Source organism: Phalaenopsis equestris, unplaced genomic scaffold, assembly GCF_001263595.1.
Source record: "Phalaenopsis equestris unplaced genomic scaffold, ASM126359v1 Scaffold000114, whole genome shotgun sequence".
Classification (NCBI taxonomy): Eukaryota; Viridiplantae; Streptophyta; class Magnoliopsida; order Asparagales; family Orchidaceae; genus Phalaenopsis; species Phalaenopsis equestris.
This window is the reverse complement of record NW_018164556.1, coordinates 179,889-192,155: the sequence shown is the minus strand read 5'-3', so window position 1 is coordinate 192,155 and position 12,267 is coordinate 179,889. Positions and strand designations below refer to the sequence as shown.

The 12,267-nt window shown below is 35.5% G+C and overlaps 3 protein-coding genes across 3 annotated transcripts in view; 2 read left to right on the top strand and 1 right to left on the bottom strand.

Annotated features, from left to right (window-relative positions):
* Positions 1-4,102: 4,102 nt before the first annotated feature.
* On the top strand, positions 4,103-5,324 carry LOC110021019 (probable serine/threonine-protein kinase PBL8). Its single transcript, XM_020719338.1, has 3 exons — positions 4,103-4,397; positions 4,499-4,622; positions 4,707-5,324. The coding sequence occupies exons 1-3, from the start codon at positions 4,275-4,277 to the stop codon at positions 5,153-5,155; spliced, it is 696 nt and encodes a 231-aa protein (XP_020574997.1). The 5' UTR covers positions 4,103-4,274; the 3' UTR covers positions 5,156-5,324.
* Positions 5,215-5,746, top strand: LOC110020960 (60S ribosomal protein L27-2-like). The gene is made up of 2 exons (XM_020719268.1): positions 5,215-5,235; positions 5,300-5,746. Exons 1-2 carry the CDS (start codon positions 5,215-5,217, stop codon positions 5,606-5,608), a joined length of 330 nt encoding a protein of 109 aa, XP_020574927.1. The 3' UTR covers positions 5,609-5,746.
* Positions 5,747-10,793: 5,047 nt separating this feature from the next.
* LOC110020951 (glycosyltransferase-like At2g41451) overlaps positions 10,794-12,267 on the bottom strand; it is a 28,694-nt gene continuing 27,220 nt past the window's right edge. Inside the window, exons 10-11 of the mRNA XM_020719258.1 lie at positions 11,705-11,792; positions 10,794-11,358 (exon numbers count right to left, since the gene is read on the bottom strand). Coding sequence (XP_020574917.1) covers positions 11,083-11,358; positions 11,705-11,792 — 364 coding nt within the window. The 3' untranslated portion in view covers positions 10,794-11,082. The remainder of the gene's footprint in view (positions 11,359-11,704; positions 11,793-12,267) is intronic.

The following is a 12,267-nucleotide window of genomic DNA, read 5'->3' as shown; positions in this document are numbered from 1 at the left end:
TTCCAATCAGCCTCTTCCATCTTCTCCGGTCGTTTTTCCAGTAGTGGAAGATGAAGTTTCTTCCCATAGAGGTAATCCTCTATCTGCATCCTCCAGTATCCAAAATCTGTGCCGTCAAACTTCTCGATCCCTGAAACCTTCACTTCGTCTCCGGCCATCGTTCTTCCTCAGATCTGAACCGGGGCTCTGATACCAATTGTTAAGAAAAATAATAAACGACGACAATAAAACGAAAAATGGATCTAGAAAATTACACCAGAAAAGGCGACACCAGATTTACGTGGTTCGGCAAATTGCCTACGTCCACGGAGCTGCAGAGGATTTTATTAGCTGAGGAAATTACACCGTCGAGCGCCTCGACGTTTACAACAAAACTTTATTTTTTTCTCCTCTCTTCCTCTCTCTCTCTCCTCTCTTCTCCTCTCTAATTTTTCTCTTAAGTCACGTGAGAAAAAAAAAATCAAAGAAATTACTTTTTAGCAAAACCCAAGAAAAGCTACAGCAGCCATTTCTTTTTCCTTTTTTCTTTTGCACAGCGGAGAGACTTTGAATTAGGTAGGAGAGATATTTTCCAGGGCTTTGGGTTATCCAATTTATAGCCAAGCAAGTAAGATTTACTTAAAGGCAACCATAATTATATTTGGCAATTCTGCAAAGCGGGAAGTGGGATTCCAAATCAAGGCGACGCGGGAACGCGGAGCTTCACTCGGTTTCGTGATTTACCCGATTTAATGAGAGATCAGGCGTGCTACAGAGATTTAAGGAAAGTTATTAAACTTAATTTTCGGTTTAATAACTCGCCTAAGCTGCAGTGGACAAGACTCCACTTTCTCAACAACAACATGTTATGTATGTAATTTACCAGCCTAACTATATTTGTTTGACAACTTTTAAGATTTAACTCGGTGAGTTTAATAAATTCTTTAAATTCGGATTTAGTAGTCCCTAACGAGATTAAATTTTGAAAAAGTTAGATCAGAAATTTGATAAATTAAGTAGCGGCATTTACATACATAAAACAATCAAATGATTAAGGTATTAACATACAATTTTAAAATTAACTTAAAAATTTTATTAAATTCTGATACCCCTTTTTATTCGACCAGCAAAACCAACACTTCTTCCCTAAAAGATATTTCATAGTATGTCCGTTTCTCACTCCCCCTTGGAAGCATCTTCCATTTTTATTGCTCTTATTCTTCCAATTCCATCTAGTAGAGTGGTAGATGATGTTTTGAAGCGGCAAAAAGAAAAAGAATGTGGAGTTCCTAAAGTCCATGATAATGGACTACATCAATAACCTCGTAAACGAGCAAGCCTTCAGTAATGTCACCTTCAACATAAAAGGCCAAGAGTTTGTTTTAGAGGGCTTTACCTTTTAGAGAAGTTAGGTAGTTTACAAGCGACATCTGGAAAAGCTCCATTCCGACGTTTCGATGATGACACAAAAAAATGGTTGTTTGAATCCAGAAGAAATAGAGATGCAGTGAAATTTCAGTGACATACGAGGTTAGAAGTAAGGAAATCGCAGTGACAGACGAGCAAACACGGAACGTAGTTTTGAAAGTCATGGCCTCGTCGCGTTAGAATTTGGCCAAAGGCGATATTGTGGTGGAAACAAAGTTCGGGGAGGGTGCTCATCAAACGAGGCCCTACACCCACCGATGCATCTTTTGTTTGACCCTTGTCTTTCTTGTGCTCCAGCTCCTACTCAAAATTATTGAGAATCGTCTGATTAGGGTGGCTGCAGCTTTTTGAAAAGATGATGAAGACATGATTTTCATTTTATCAATTCCTTCAGTAAATCTCAGATTTAGGCTTGATTTAGCGAAGCTTTTCTTTTTAAGATATTTTGTTACATTATATTTTTTTTAAAAAGTCCCGCTGTATTGTTTGGTTCGCTAAGAAGGTGATGAAGTGTAAAATTAAATTTTTGCAGAAGTATTGTATTGAATGTGAAATATTTTAGAGTTATTTGATTCATTGTAAAATAAATGAATATTTTTTTTTTTTGAAGTAAAATAAAAACAATGTATTTCGAAGTAATGCATTTGTCATTGGTTGCAGGCGGCGGTGGGCTGGCAGTGGTGGTGTCCGGCGACGGCTGTAGGGCGATAAACAACATTGAGAATACGATACATTGAGAATACATGCATTGAGAATACGATATGCTCCTGAATGCTGCCGACCAAATAACCCCTAAAGTTAATGGAAGGTAGCTGCAACTTCTAGAAGGCAGATGATTTTTATTATTATTAAAAGCATTTTTTGAAATGAAAACAAAACTTTTTAGAAAGCTTCGTCAAATGAAGCCTACTTCATAGGATTTAATTTGTCCATTTTGACCAATGGCAGCTTTCTTCTAACTTGCCCTAAACAAATATAAACAAGATTTTAATTCATCTGAAATGTAAACTTTATGACATTTAATCTTAATCAATACAATTAATAATTTAAATTAATTTAGCACTAACATTTACCTTCTTATTCCCCTGCCTTGCCCTGAATATAGTCGACCGGAACAATAAGGCTCGGTAGATCCTTCCTTCGCGCGCAGAGCTGCTCCTGCACGAGAGTTCCCCACGCAAAGCTTCCGCTAGTCCTTCCTTCCTCTCCGAACTCTCGATCGAGCTTCTATTGCGCGATCGAGCCCTCCTTCCTCTTCTGCGGGACGCACGACAGGGATCTCGCGAGGCCTAAGTACTCAGTTCGAGCTTCCCAAGCTAGGAAGCATGCGCAAAATGTGAGGCGATTGATTGGGTGAGCCGTTCGAACACTCCAGTTAGTCGATCGAGCTCCTCCTCCTTCTTTCTTTCCCTTGCTGCTTGTGGAACTCAACCGGGCTAATCGAGCCTTCTTCCCTTCGATTCGATCGTGATCAGTGGAGGGAAACGATCGTAGCAGGCGAGCCGCTTGTCTCCTCTACTTCTTTTATCTTCTTCTGCTTTTCCTTTTCCTTCAACTTCTTCTTCTTCCTTCTCATTTTCTTCTTCTTTCTCTACCTCACTCTCCCGCTCTCTGTATATGTGAGTTCAAATGGGCGCAGACGAGGAATGCACGTCCTCTGAGAAAAATTATTGCATACGGACGGAATATCTCTTCATGCTGTGCCGGATCTTAATCGTAGATCAGGTCAGGATGTATTTTGGTGGGTCCCATCTAAATTTTTTTAAAAAAAAACTGAAATATATCATGACCATAAATCATCGTGATCTACGGTCAGGATTGGACACCGCATGCAGAGATGTATGCGGTGTCCGTATGCAATAATTTCTCCGTCCCTAAATGCTCCCATGAGGGTCTCGCTCGAACCAAGAAATATTACATCAACACTCCAACCCACCCAATTTGTGTTGAGAGTCTGATGTCACGTGTCAAAGTGAGCCCACTACAATATAATAGCATTGATCAGTTTAAAAATGATGGAGCCCACTTGACTCGTGGCGCCTCATCATTAAACTCTGAATGCATCTGGAGTCCAAATACAATATTTTTCCGCTCGAACGACACCTGCTATGATGTGTTTTTTTCCTGTTAATTAACTTAGTTATTATTATTATTATTTCAAGTGTCCTCTCTTTTCTCAAAAATTTATATACTTAGGCCAAGAAGGCTCTTAGCTTTTAAGTTAAATGAACATTATTTTAAATAAATAAAAGCTTTATAACTCATATAAATTTCAGGGCAATTACATATAAATAAAAAAAATTCATACATTGCATAAGTATTATGTAATAATTTTTTATTTTACATAGATCATTTCAACACTGATATTATAAATGAATATTTTTTTATACAAAAAAAAAATTTGAACTCCACAAAACCATACAAAAATCACAAATGGGGATTGGAATAGGTTTTTAACTATTGCAAAAATAGTTTTTTGTGTATGTAAACTACATGGTCATTCAATATGTTAATATAAAAGTACCATTTTAGAACACAATTTATGTGCTATTTCTAAATGACTTTCAATATTACTGCTCTGAGATTGGTTTAGTTAAAAACCAAAGCTATCAACAATTATTAAAAAAATCAAATATTTGACACCGTGGATTTGGAGTGATTATTGCGTGCGGAGGTCGCACGCAGAGCTGCGCGCGCCCTCCGATCACAGCCGCACATCGCGGCTGTATGACCTGCGGTAGATAGCCTAGAGTCAGCAAAAAAAATGTGGAAAAAATCATAACTTGATAGGATAAAGACTCGTTATTATTGTTGTTACATCTAGCAGACATTAGTCATCTTCTGTTTCTTCAGAAACAGCAGCTCCAATGTCTTGGGGGACAAGGATGACAATCGCAATCGGCGCCGCCAAGGGGCTCGCCTTTCTTCACAATGCCGAACGGCCGGTTATCTACCGAGATTTCAAGACCTCAAATATCTTGCTGGACTCTGTTAAGTATAGATATAATTCGATAAAAATCTCTTCTTGCTCAGAAATGCTAAAAACAGAATATTGACCAATCTGGTTCCCAATGAACCCTTTTCCTCTCAGGATTACACAGCAAAACTTTCGGATTTTGGGCTCGCAAAAGCTGGACCGGAGGGCGACGAAACCCACGTTTCGACCCGTGTTATGGGAACCTACGGCTACGCCGCGCCGGAATATGTGATGACTGGTCTGCTCCGCCGCCATTATTTGTTCAGCAAGTTCCTCTCTGAATTCATTCATATACATCACCATGAATTATGTTTCCAAGCAGGGCACTTGACGGCGAAGAGCGACGTCTACAGCTTCGGCGTCGTTCTTCTCGAACTTCTGACGGGCCGAAGATCGGTGGACAAGAGCCGGCCGGGGAACGAGCACAGTCTGGTGGATTGGGCTCGTCCGAAGCTGAACGATAAGAAGAAAGCGTTGCAGGTGATTGATCCGAGACTGGAGGAGGAGTACTCTGTGAAAGCTGCACAGAAGGCGTGCAGCCTGGCATATTACTGCCTGAGTTTGAACCCGAAGGCGCGGCCGCTGATGAGGGATGTTGTGGAGACGCTGGAGCCATTGATGGGCAGTGGCGGCGAGCAAGATGAGGGGGCAGTTCCGGTTGTTGCGGATCAACGAATGCGTCGGAGGTTGGTGGGCGATGGGGTTGGCTGCAGGTCGTCGCCTGGGAGTCGGTGTGCTTCGGGCGGTGTGGCGGCTTGCAGAGTGAGGTGATGAGGATTGGTGAGAGAGATTGCTCTGCTTGTTGAAGCTTTTGTGATGTGTAAATACTAATGATTGTTATTTGCTGCATGGTATATTTTTGGCAAATGGCTGGGTTTCCTATTTGAGTGATGTGGATCGAAGTGAGGTATTTAGACATGCTCTTCATTGTTATTGTATGCCCTCGCCGGAATCGCTAAATACCCTAGAAAGGTCATACGAAAGGATTCGGCCAAGAAGACGGCGAAGAAATCAAGGGTCAAGGCCTTCCTAAAGGTTGTTAATTACACCCACATCATGCCCACCCGATACACCCTTGATGTCGATCTGAAGGAGATTGTCACTCTTGACGCGCTCCAATCTCGGGATAAGAAGGTCACAGCCTGTAAGGAGACCAAAGCGCGTTTTGAAGAACGATTCAAGACAGGGAAGAACAGGTGGTTCTTTACGAAGCTGAGGTTCTAGGTAAAGCGAATGATTCATTGAGGCTAGGGTGCTTGCTCTTTGAGTAATCCAGCGGTACGGTTTTCGATTTTATTTTTTTTGTTTCCGTGTTATAAATCTGGTACTGGTTATCTTATAAGATTTTCAGGCTTTCTGTTCCGAGTTCTTAGTTGTTGCTGTAAGACTAATAATTAAGATCTTGTTTCTTTACAATGTGTCTTTCGTGGGAAATTGCTAGAATTTACTCCTAGGGGCTGTACTGTAACGGATTTAAGTGTCATTTGATTTAAATCTTGCAAGAAAGAAAATTGGCAACTTTTAAATTGGATTCAGTAAGTCCTGTTTACATTGGATTTCTTCATAGTTTTGACTTAAATCCCGGATTTTCTAAATCTTTTTGTTGGCAGGATTTAGTAAATCCGGATTTACAGGATTCTCTAAACCTGTTAAAGTTGAAGAATCAAAGCTCTAGATCATTCAGATTGATGTAAAAGCTTTTTTAAATGTCCTTTCATTTTAGTTTTATCAAGCTTTTATGCTTTGCTAAGAAAGGCACTTGTAAGGTAAGAATGTGTGGGATGATTTGGACCTACCTTAATTGGCTTAAGAATGAAGGTTAAAGGGTGGAAAAATATTTATAAAACCATGATCATTAGTCTCATTCTTAAATTGCTCAACTTTATAAATTTTCATCCGTAATTCATTCCGATTGAATATTGCACAACTACTAACATTAATTTGTGCATTTTTCTTGCAACTTGTGGCCATGCTATATTGGTTCCATTAACTTTTTCATTAAAGGAACAGGGGCTGTGGAGTTGATCTCGCGGCCGTGTTCTGTCAAAAAAATTTTTTGGCTTTTTACAATAACCCCACACGACTTGATTTTCAAACGCTCTTGCAACGTTTTCAAAATGCCGCGCGGAGTCGATCCCGCGGCCGCGTTCCGTCAAAAAAAGTTTCGGCTTTTTACGATAACCCCACCCGACGCTATTTTCAAACGCTCTTGCAATGTTTTCAAAATGCCGCCCGTGGCAATAAGCCGCCCCAAACGCATACTTAAGCTTTTATAAAATTTTCCTATTATGTAATTCTCTCATACACTTTTTTTTGTTCTATCACTCTGGATTTCAATTTTAGAAGCGATTTATTCTTATCTTACATAAGCATATAAGATACTTAAAATGATTACATTTAGCTTGATTTTTTTCTCCCAACAATATTGTATGATAAGCATAGGTTTCACTCCCATTGAAATTGTATTATGATGCAACCTCATTTTTTGTTTTGCTAACATGAAGCTTAATGTTTCATTTGTTTCAACAAAATCACGTATATTAAATTGATCTCATTCGCAAATAAAATAAGCCATGGTGCCACATTTTGAAATATTTGCATGCCTCTTCTCAATCAAAATATTAAAGATATGAACTCAATGCTGTTCATTGTGTATGTTTGATGTGGCTAAGAACCCTTGATCACACGACAACTATTTATATTAATATTCAGTACTTTGTTTATTATGGATTTGTTCATTAATTTCAAAATACCTATGGATCCTTTTTATTTAATGGATACAAATTCATCTATTGTAATTAGGGCTCTCAAAATGGGAAAAATTTTTTGTCTCGACTCCGGACGTAACTCTACGTGTGGAATCCAATAATATGTCGTCATATGTGCTACATCACAAAGATTATTTGAGGGTTTTTGAAATGGAACTGCTGAGATTATTTTGGAGTTATTGAAGAGAAACACATATATTCCACTTCAATGATCCCAAAATAACACCGCAGAGGTTATTTTGGGGTTATTGAAGTGGAATATATGAGTTTCTCTTCAATAACTCTTAAATATTGAGATTATTTCAGGTTTTTTGAAATGGAACTGCTGAGATTATTTTGGAGTTATTTCGGGGTTATTGAAGAGAAACTCACATATTTCACTTCAATGATCATAAAATAACACCGCAGAGGTTATTTTGGGTTATTGAAGTGGAATATATGAGTTTCTATTCAATAACCTTGAAATAACATTCGCGGTTCAGGGTTCAACTGAGGCTATTTTGCGGTTATTGAAGAGAAACTCATATATTTCACTTCAATGATCATAAAATAACACCGCAGAGGTTATTTTGAGGTTAATGAAGTGGAATATATGAGTTTCTATTCATTAACCGTAAAATAACCTTCGCAGTTCAGGGTTATTCAAGTAGAATATATGAGTTTTTCTTCACTAACCTCAAAATAACATTCGCAGTTTCACTTCAATAACCTCGAAATAATCTCCGCGATGTAACACACGTGGCGACATATTATTGGATTCCGCACGTAGAGCTACATCCGGAGTCTTGATAATTTTTTTTTCCCAAAATGGCTCATTATTCACGAACAACTCGTGTTTGACTTATTATGCTTTGATTCGTTCACTAAGCAAATGAGTTGAACAAATTTTTTTTTTTTTTAGCTAGTTATATAAACGAGCCAAACAAGAATAGTGATATTTTTTAACGAGCTGAGTTTGGGTTTGCTCAATCACGTGTACACCCCCTAATGGTAATGGTCAATCATATCTCTCATAGTGTTAATGTGTTTTTTTTTTCTTTAAATTCTTTTGGCACCAAAAAACGTCTATACAAGATTCTCTTATACCCAAATTTATTCTTTGATGCTAACATGATTTTTACCAACTTTTCTTCATTAATCTCTTTCATAGCTTTATTATTGAACTAATTAAGTTTTTTTTTTTCTTTTAATTACCAAAATTCTAATAATTAATTTTATAATTCTTAAATATTATTATAAAGTGTTTCTGTCTTATAACCTTTATCCTGCCTTTAAATTAGGGCAACTTAAAGTAGGTCATAGAGCTCGCAGGCTCTGAAAACTGGAAATGCTTAATTTGCATGATGCCTAATCTTTTGTTGGGATAAATGTTATATTGTGTAATCTACTCCTTGATAAATTGGGTGGATATTTGGAGTTGGAGGTCATTTGCGTGTGTATTATTTGATCAAAATTAAAAAGATAAAATCAAATTGAATAAATTTGATTGATTCGGTTCATTTTTAAAATTCTAATTTAATTTTTTTTAAAAAAAAATTTAATATTTGTTTTTAGATTATTGGTTTGATTTGAATTTTCTTTTAATAGAATAAATCATAATATTAAAACTTAATTAAAACTTTTTAATTTATTTTAGGAGCGTTTTATACATTCAACTCAATCCCCATGTATTTATATATATCTACCCATATCTTTCATATTTCTTTGTAATTTTAATTTTTGAAAAATAAAATACATTTTTTTCATGTTTAGGTAATGTGGCATTAATGTAAAAATTAAAGTTGAGTTGTTAGATATATATCAAGTCAAGTGTCAAAATAGCTCCCGATATATATCAAGTCAAGTGTCAAAATAGCTCTCAATTAGTTATACGGAGCCGTTTTAGTTTCAAAATTTATAAAAGTGATAAAATTGTCTTCATATTCTATTTTTTTTTATGTTGTAATCATAATAGTTGACTAATTAATATAGTTAATATTGATTAAAGTGTAAAAATAGTTCCCGAATATTTATATGGGATTATATGGGATTAGGGCTGTTGTAATTCCAAAGTTTATCAAAGTGACAAATAGTCTCTACTCTTTAAATTGGGGTTGAAATAATCCCTTGAAGGATTATTAGAGCTCAATTATAAAGTAATCGGGCACAATTTTGATTCTTCTATAAGCTTTGGGATTAAAAAGACTCGATATAAATATTTGAGGAAAAAAATTGAGTGAGTTCATTTTTTTTTTATAGTTGAGTAAGTAATATATTGAATAAAGTGTTAAAATAGTTCTCGACTATTTATATGTGGTTGTTTTAATCCTAAATTTTATAAGAGTGACAAAATAGTATTCAAACTCTTTAAATTGAGGCTGAAATAGTTCACATCAAGAACTATTAGAGCTCAATTTTAAAATGATCTAGCGCTATTTTGATCTTATATATTCTTTAGGACTAAAACGATATCATATAGATAGCCGAAGGTTATTTTGGCACTTTACTCTTACTATACTACAAAAGATTTGCATTCTGTCTCAAGGGAATTGCACACATATACATGTATTATAATTCTTATATATTGATATAATATTGTGATGTCTTAATCACATCAAAATATATATAATGAAAAAGAGTTTGATTTTAAAATAGTAAATGTTAATGATTTTTTATTTGATTTAAAAATATAAATGATAAATAAATAATGGTTAAAATATAGGAAAATAATATATATATATATATACGCGAATCCCAAGATGTAATATCAACAATTTAATTTCTCGTACATTATAAAGAAGCTCATCCAGCCATTTTTTAATTACGAATTAGAAAATTAAATGTGTTTTAAAAAAAATTAATATACATTTACTTAATACGCCAATTATTCCTTTAATATTAATATCGATTAATTAGTCCTAAAATTTTTTCTAAACATTATTATATTAATTAGAACATTTCATTCATCAAAAGTAGGTTTTGATATAAGATAAGATGATAGGATTGAAAAAGCTTCCTGCTTGATTTAGAGCTTTTTAGGTATTTGTAAGAAATAATAAAGTAAAATTAGGTATTGAAATAATTTTTATAATTTAGTTAAATATAATTTACTGCAAATTATTTTGGAGGATAGAAATTGTTTTTCCAAGAACATTTGAGCAAATCCCTAGATAAGAATAATCAAGAGCCGTTTTAGGTTACCAGAGACGCGTAAGGTGAGAAAATATTAGGTCAGGAGTCCAATAGGAGGGCGACACAAGTAAAATAGATCATCACAGTGTATTATGATGGGTCCACTTTACACGTGATGTCTCATTATTAGACTCCGGATGATCTGGAGTCCTGATCTAATATTTTCTCCGTATAAGATACATTCTCAGAGGAATAATTCATTTTAACTGATTAAAAGAAGAAAAGGAAGATTGCATGTATAACACTTAATTTTTATGTATTTACATTATCCGACACAAACTATAATTTTTAGATACATGTCACCTTATCCATACATAATAATGTGTATTTTACATTTTAAAAATAAAATTGTGACATTGTTTATGAGATATGAAAATTTCTGGGGTACAAATGTAAAAAAAGAAAGTTTAGCATTAGATCTGTAAATTACATATGCCACCTTCCAAGCAGTCAAATAAGAGTCCAAAATCTTCAGGAAACGGTCACTCAACCGTATCATTGATAAATTGTTTGAAAAACAAAAACAAAAAAAAAAAAGGCTTTACAATCTTATAATTTTAATAGACAAACCTATTTAACATTTCATCAATTAATTATGATAATATTTTACTAATCAGCTACAAGATTAAGTTCCTTTTGTAACCACAGAAGTATATCAGGGTATAAAACAATACCTCATTCTGACTTTGTCCCAGCTTTTGTTTGAATCCCATCAGATTCAGTGCTTGACACGGTAGAAAAATCATAATCAAACAACCATTATGCCTCCATGAGAAGATCACCTAATCCCGGCGGAGGCAACGGAGGAACTGCGCCACCTTGGTTGCTTCCGGCCTCCAGTACTTTCCGCGCCGTCGCCTTTGATTCGTGAAAAGTGCTTTCAGTAGTGATACTGGATTGCAGTGAATGTTGTTCGGAAATAGAACTGTTTTGTAGATTCACCATAGATGATGATGATTTCTGCTTGGATTGGGAATGTGCGGAAGCAATCGCGGCGGTGAAAATGCCAGACTCTCTCAAACCTCGAATGATGGCCTGAGAACAAGAGGTGGTGAGGAGAATCTAAATTCCTTGATGAAGTATTTACATATATATATCACACAATTCTTATATATTTGCATAACTAACACTTAAATATTCATATTTAGCTGCATATCACTCGTATCTTTAACATTTACCTTTTAAAAAGTGAAATACACCTGATCATGTATTGGTTTATGTCAATTATTAAGTGTAAATATCAAATAGTGGGTGTTTGACATCTAAATTTCATAACCATTTTGTGGTATGCATGTAAATTTCCCTTCTTTTAATTTTGGGATGAATGAAAGAATTCTTGAGTTTGAACTTTGAAGAGAGAAATTTTTGGAGTTTAATTTACCATGGGTGCATATATACGGGTCAGAATGCCCTTCCTGAGGAGTTTCAGATTTAGTTGTTTGTCGTGCCATACAACGTGTTCTTGGAACCTGGAGAGAAAAAAGAGATGGTAAGGCTGATAAGATCATTTAAATGTTTGTGCAAACTGTTTTAAAAAAATGGAATATTTTCATCTTTCTTCGGTTGGAAACAAAGGGAAATTTTCCAAATCCCGGGTTTGAACGCTCATGCTACCCAAAAAATGATGTAAAAGAGAGAAGTGCCAAAATGGTCCGGTGACTCATGCAGGGGGGTCATTTTAGTCATAAAAATGAAAATTTAGTCAATCGAAGACTATTTAGAGTCTACAAACTAATTTGGCATTTTATAGGCTCTACGACTAAAATGGTCCCCCGTGCAAACGACAACTTTGACACTTTACTCGGCACAAGATTTTCTTTCGTTTTGCCGTTTTGCCAATTTTGATGACACTGTTAAGTAGCTTTCCCAAGCCGATGTTATGGAGCATGCTAATTTCCAGAATTTATTCTAGATGTTTCCAAATTTAAGACAACACAGACCATA

Coding starts and splice junctions, on each gene's coding strand:
- LOC110021019 (XM_020719338.1), top strand. CDS start 4,275: ATGTCTTGGGGGACAAGGATGACAATCGCAATCGGCGCCGCCAAGGGG. Junction 4,398..4,498: donor CAAATATCTTGCTGGACTCT/GTTAAGTATAGA, acceptor TTTTCCTCTCAG/GATTACACAGCAAAACTTTC. Junction 4,623..4,706: donor GCCGGAATATGTGATGACTG/GTCTGCTCCGCC, acceptor GTTTCCAAGCAG/GGCACTTGACGGCGAAGAGC.
- LOC110020960 (XM_020719268.1), top strand. CDS start 5,215: ATGATTGTTATTTGCTGCATG. Junction 5,236..5,299: donor TGATTGTTATTTGCTGCATG/GTATATTTTTGG, acceptor TGAGGTATTTAG/ACATGCTCTTCATTGTTATT.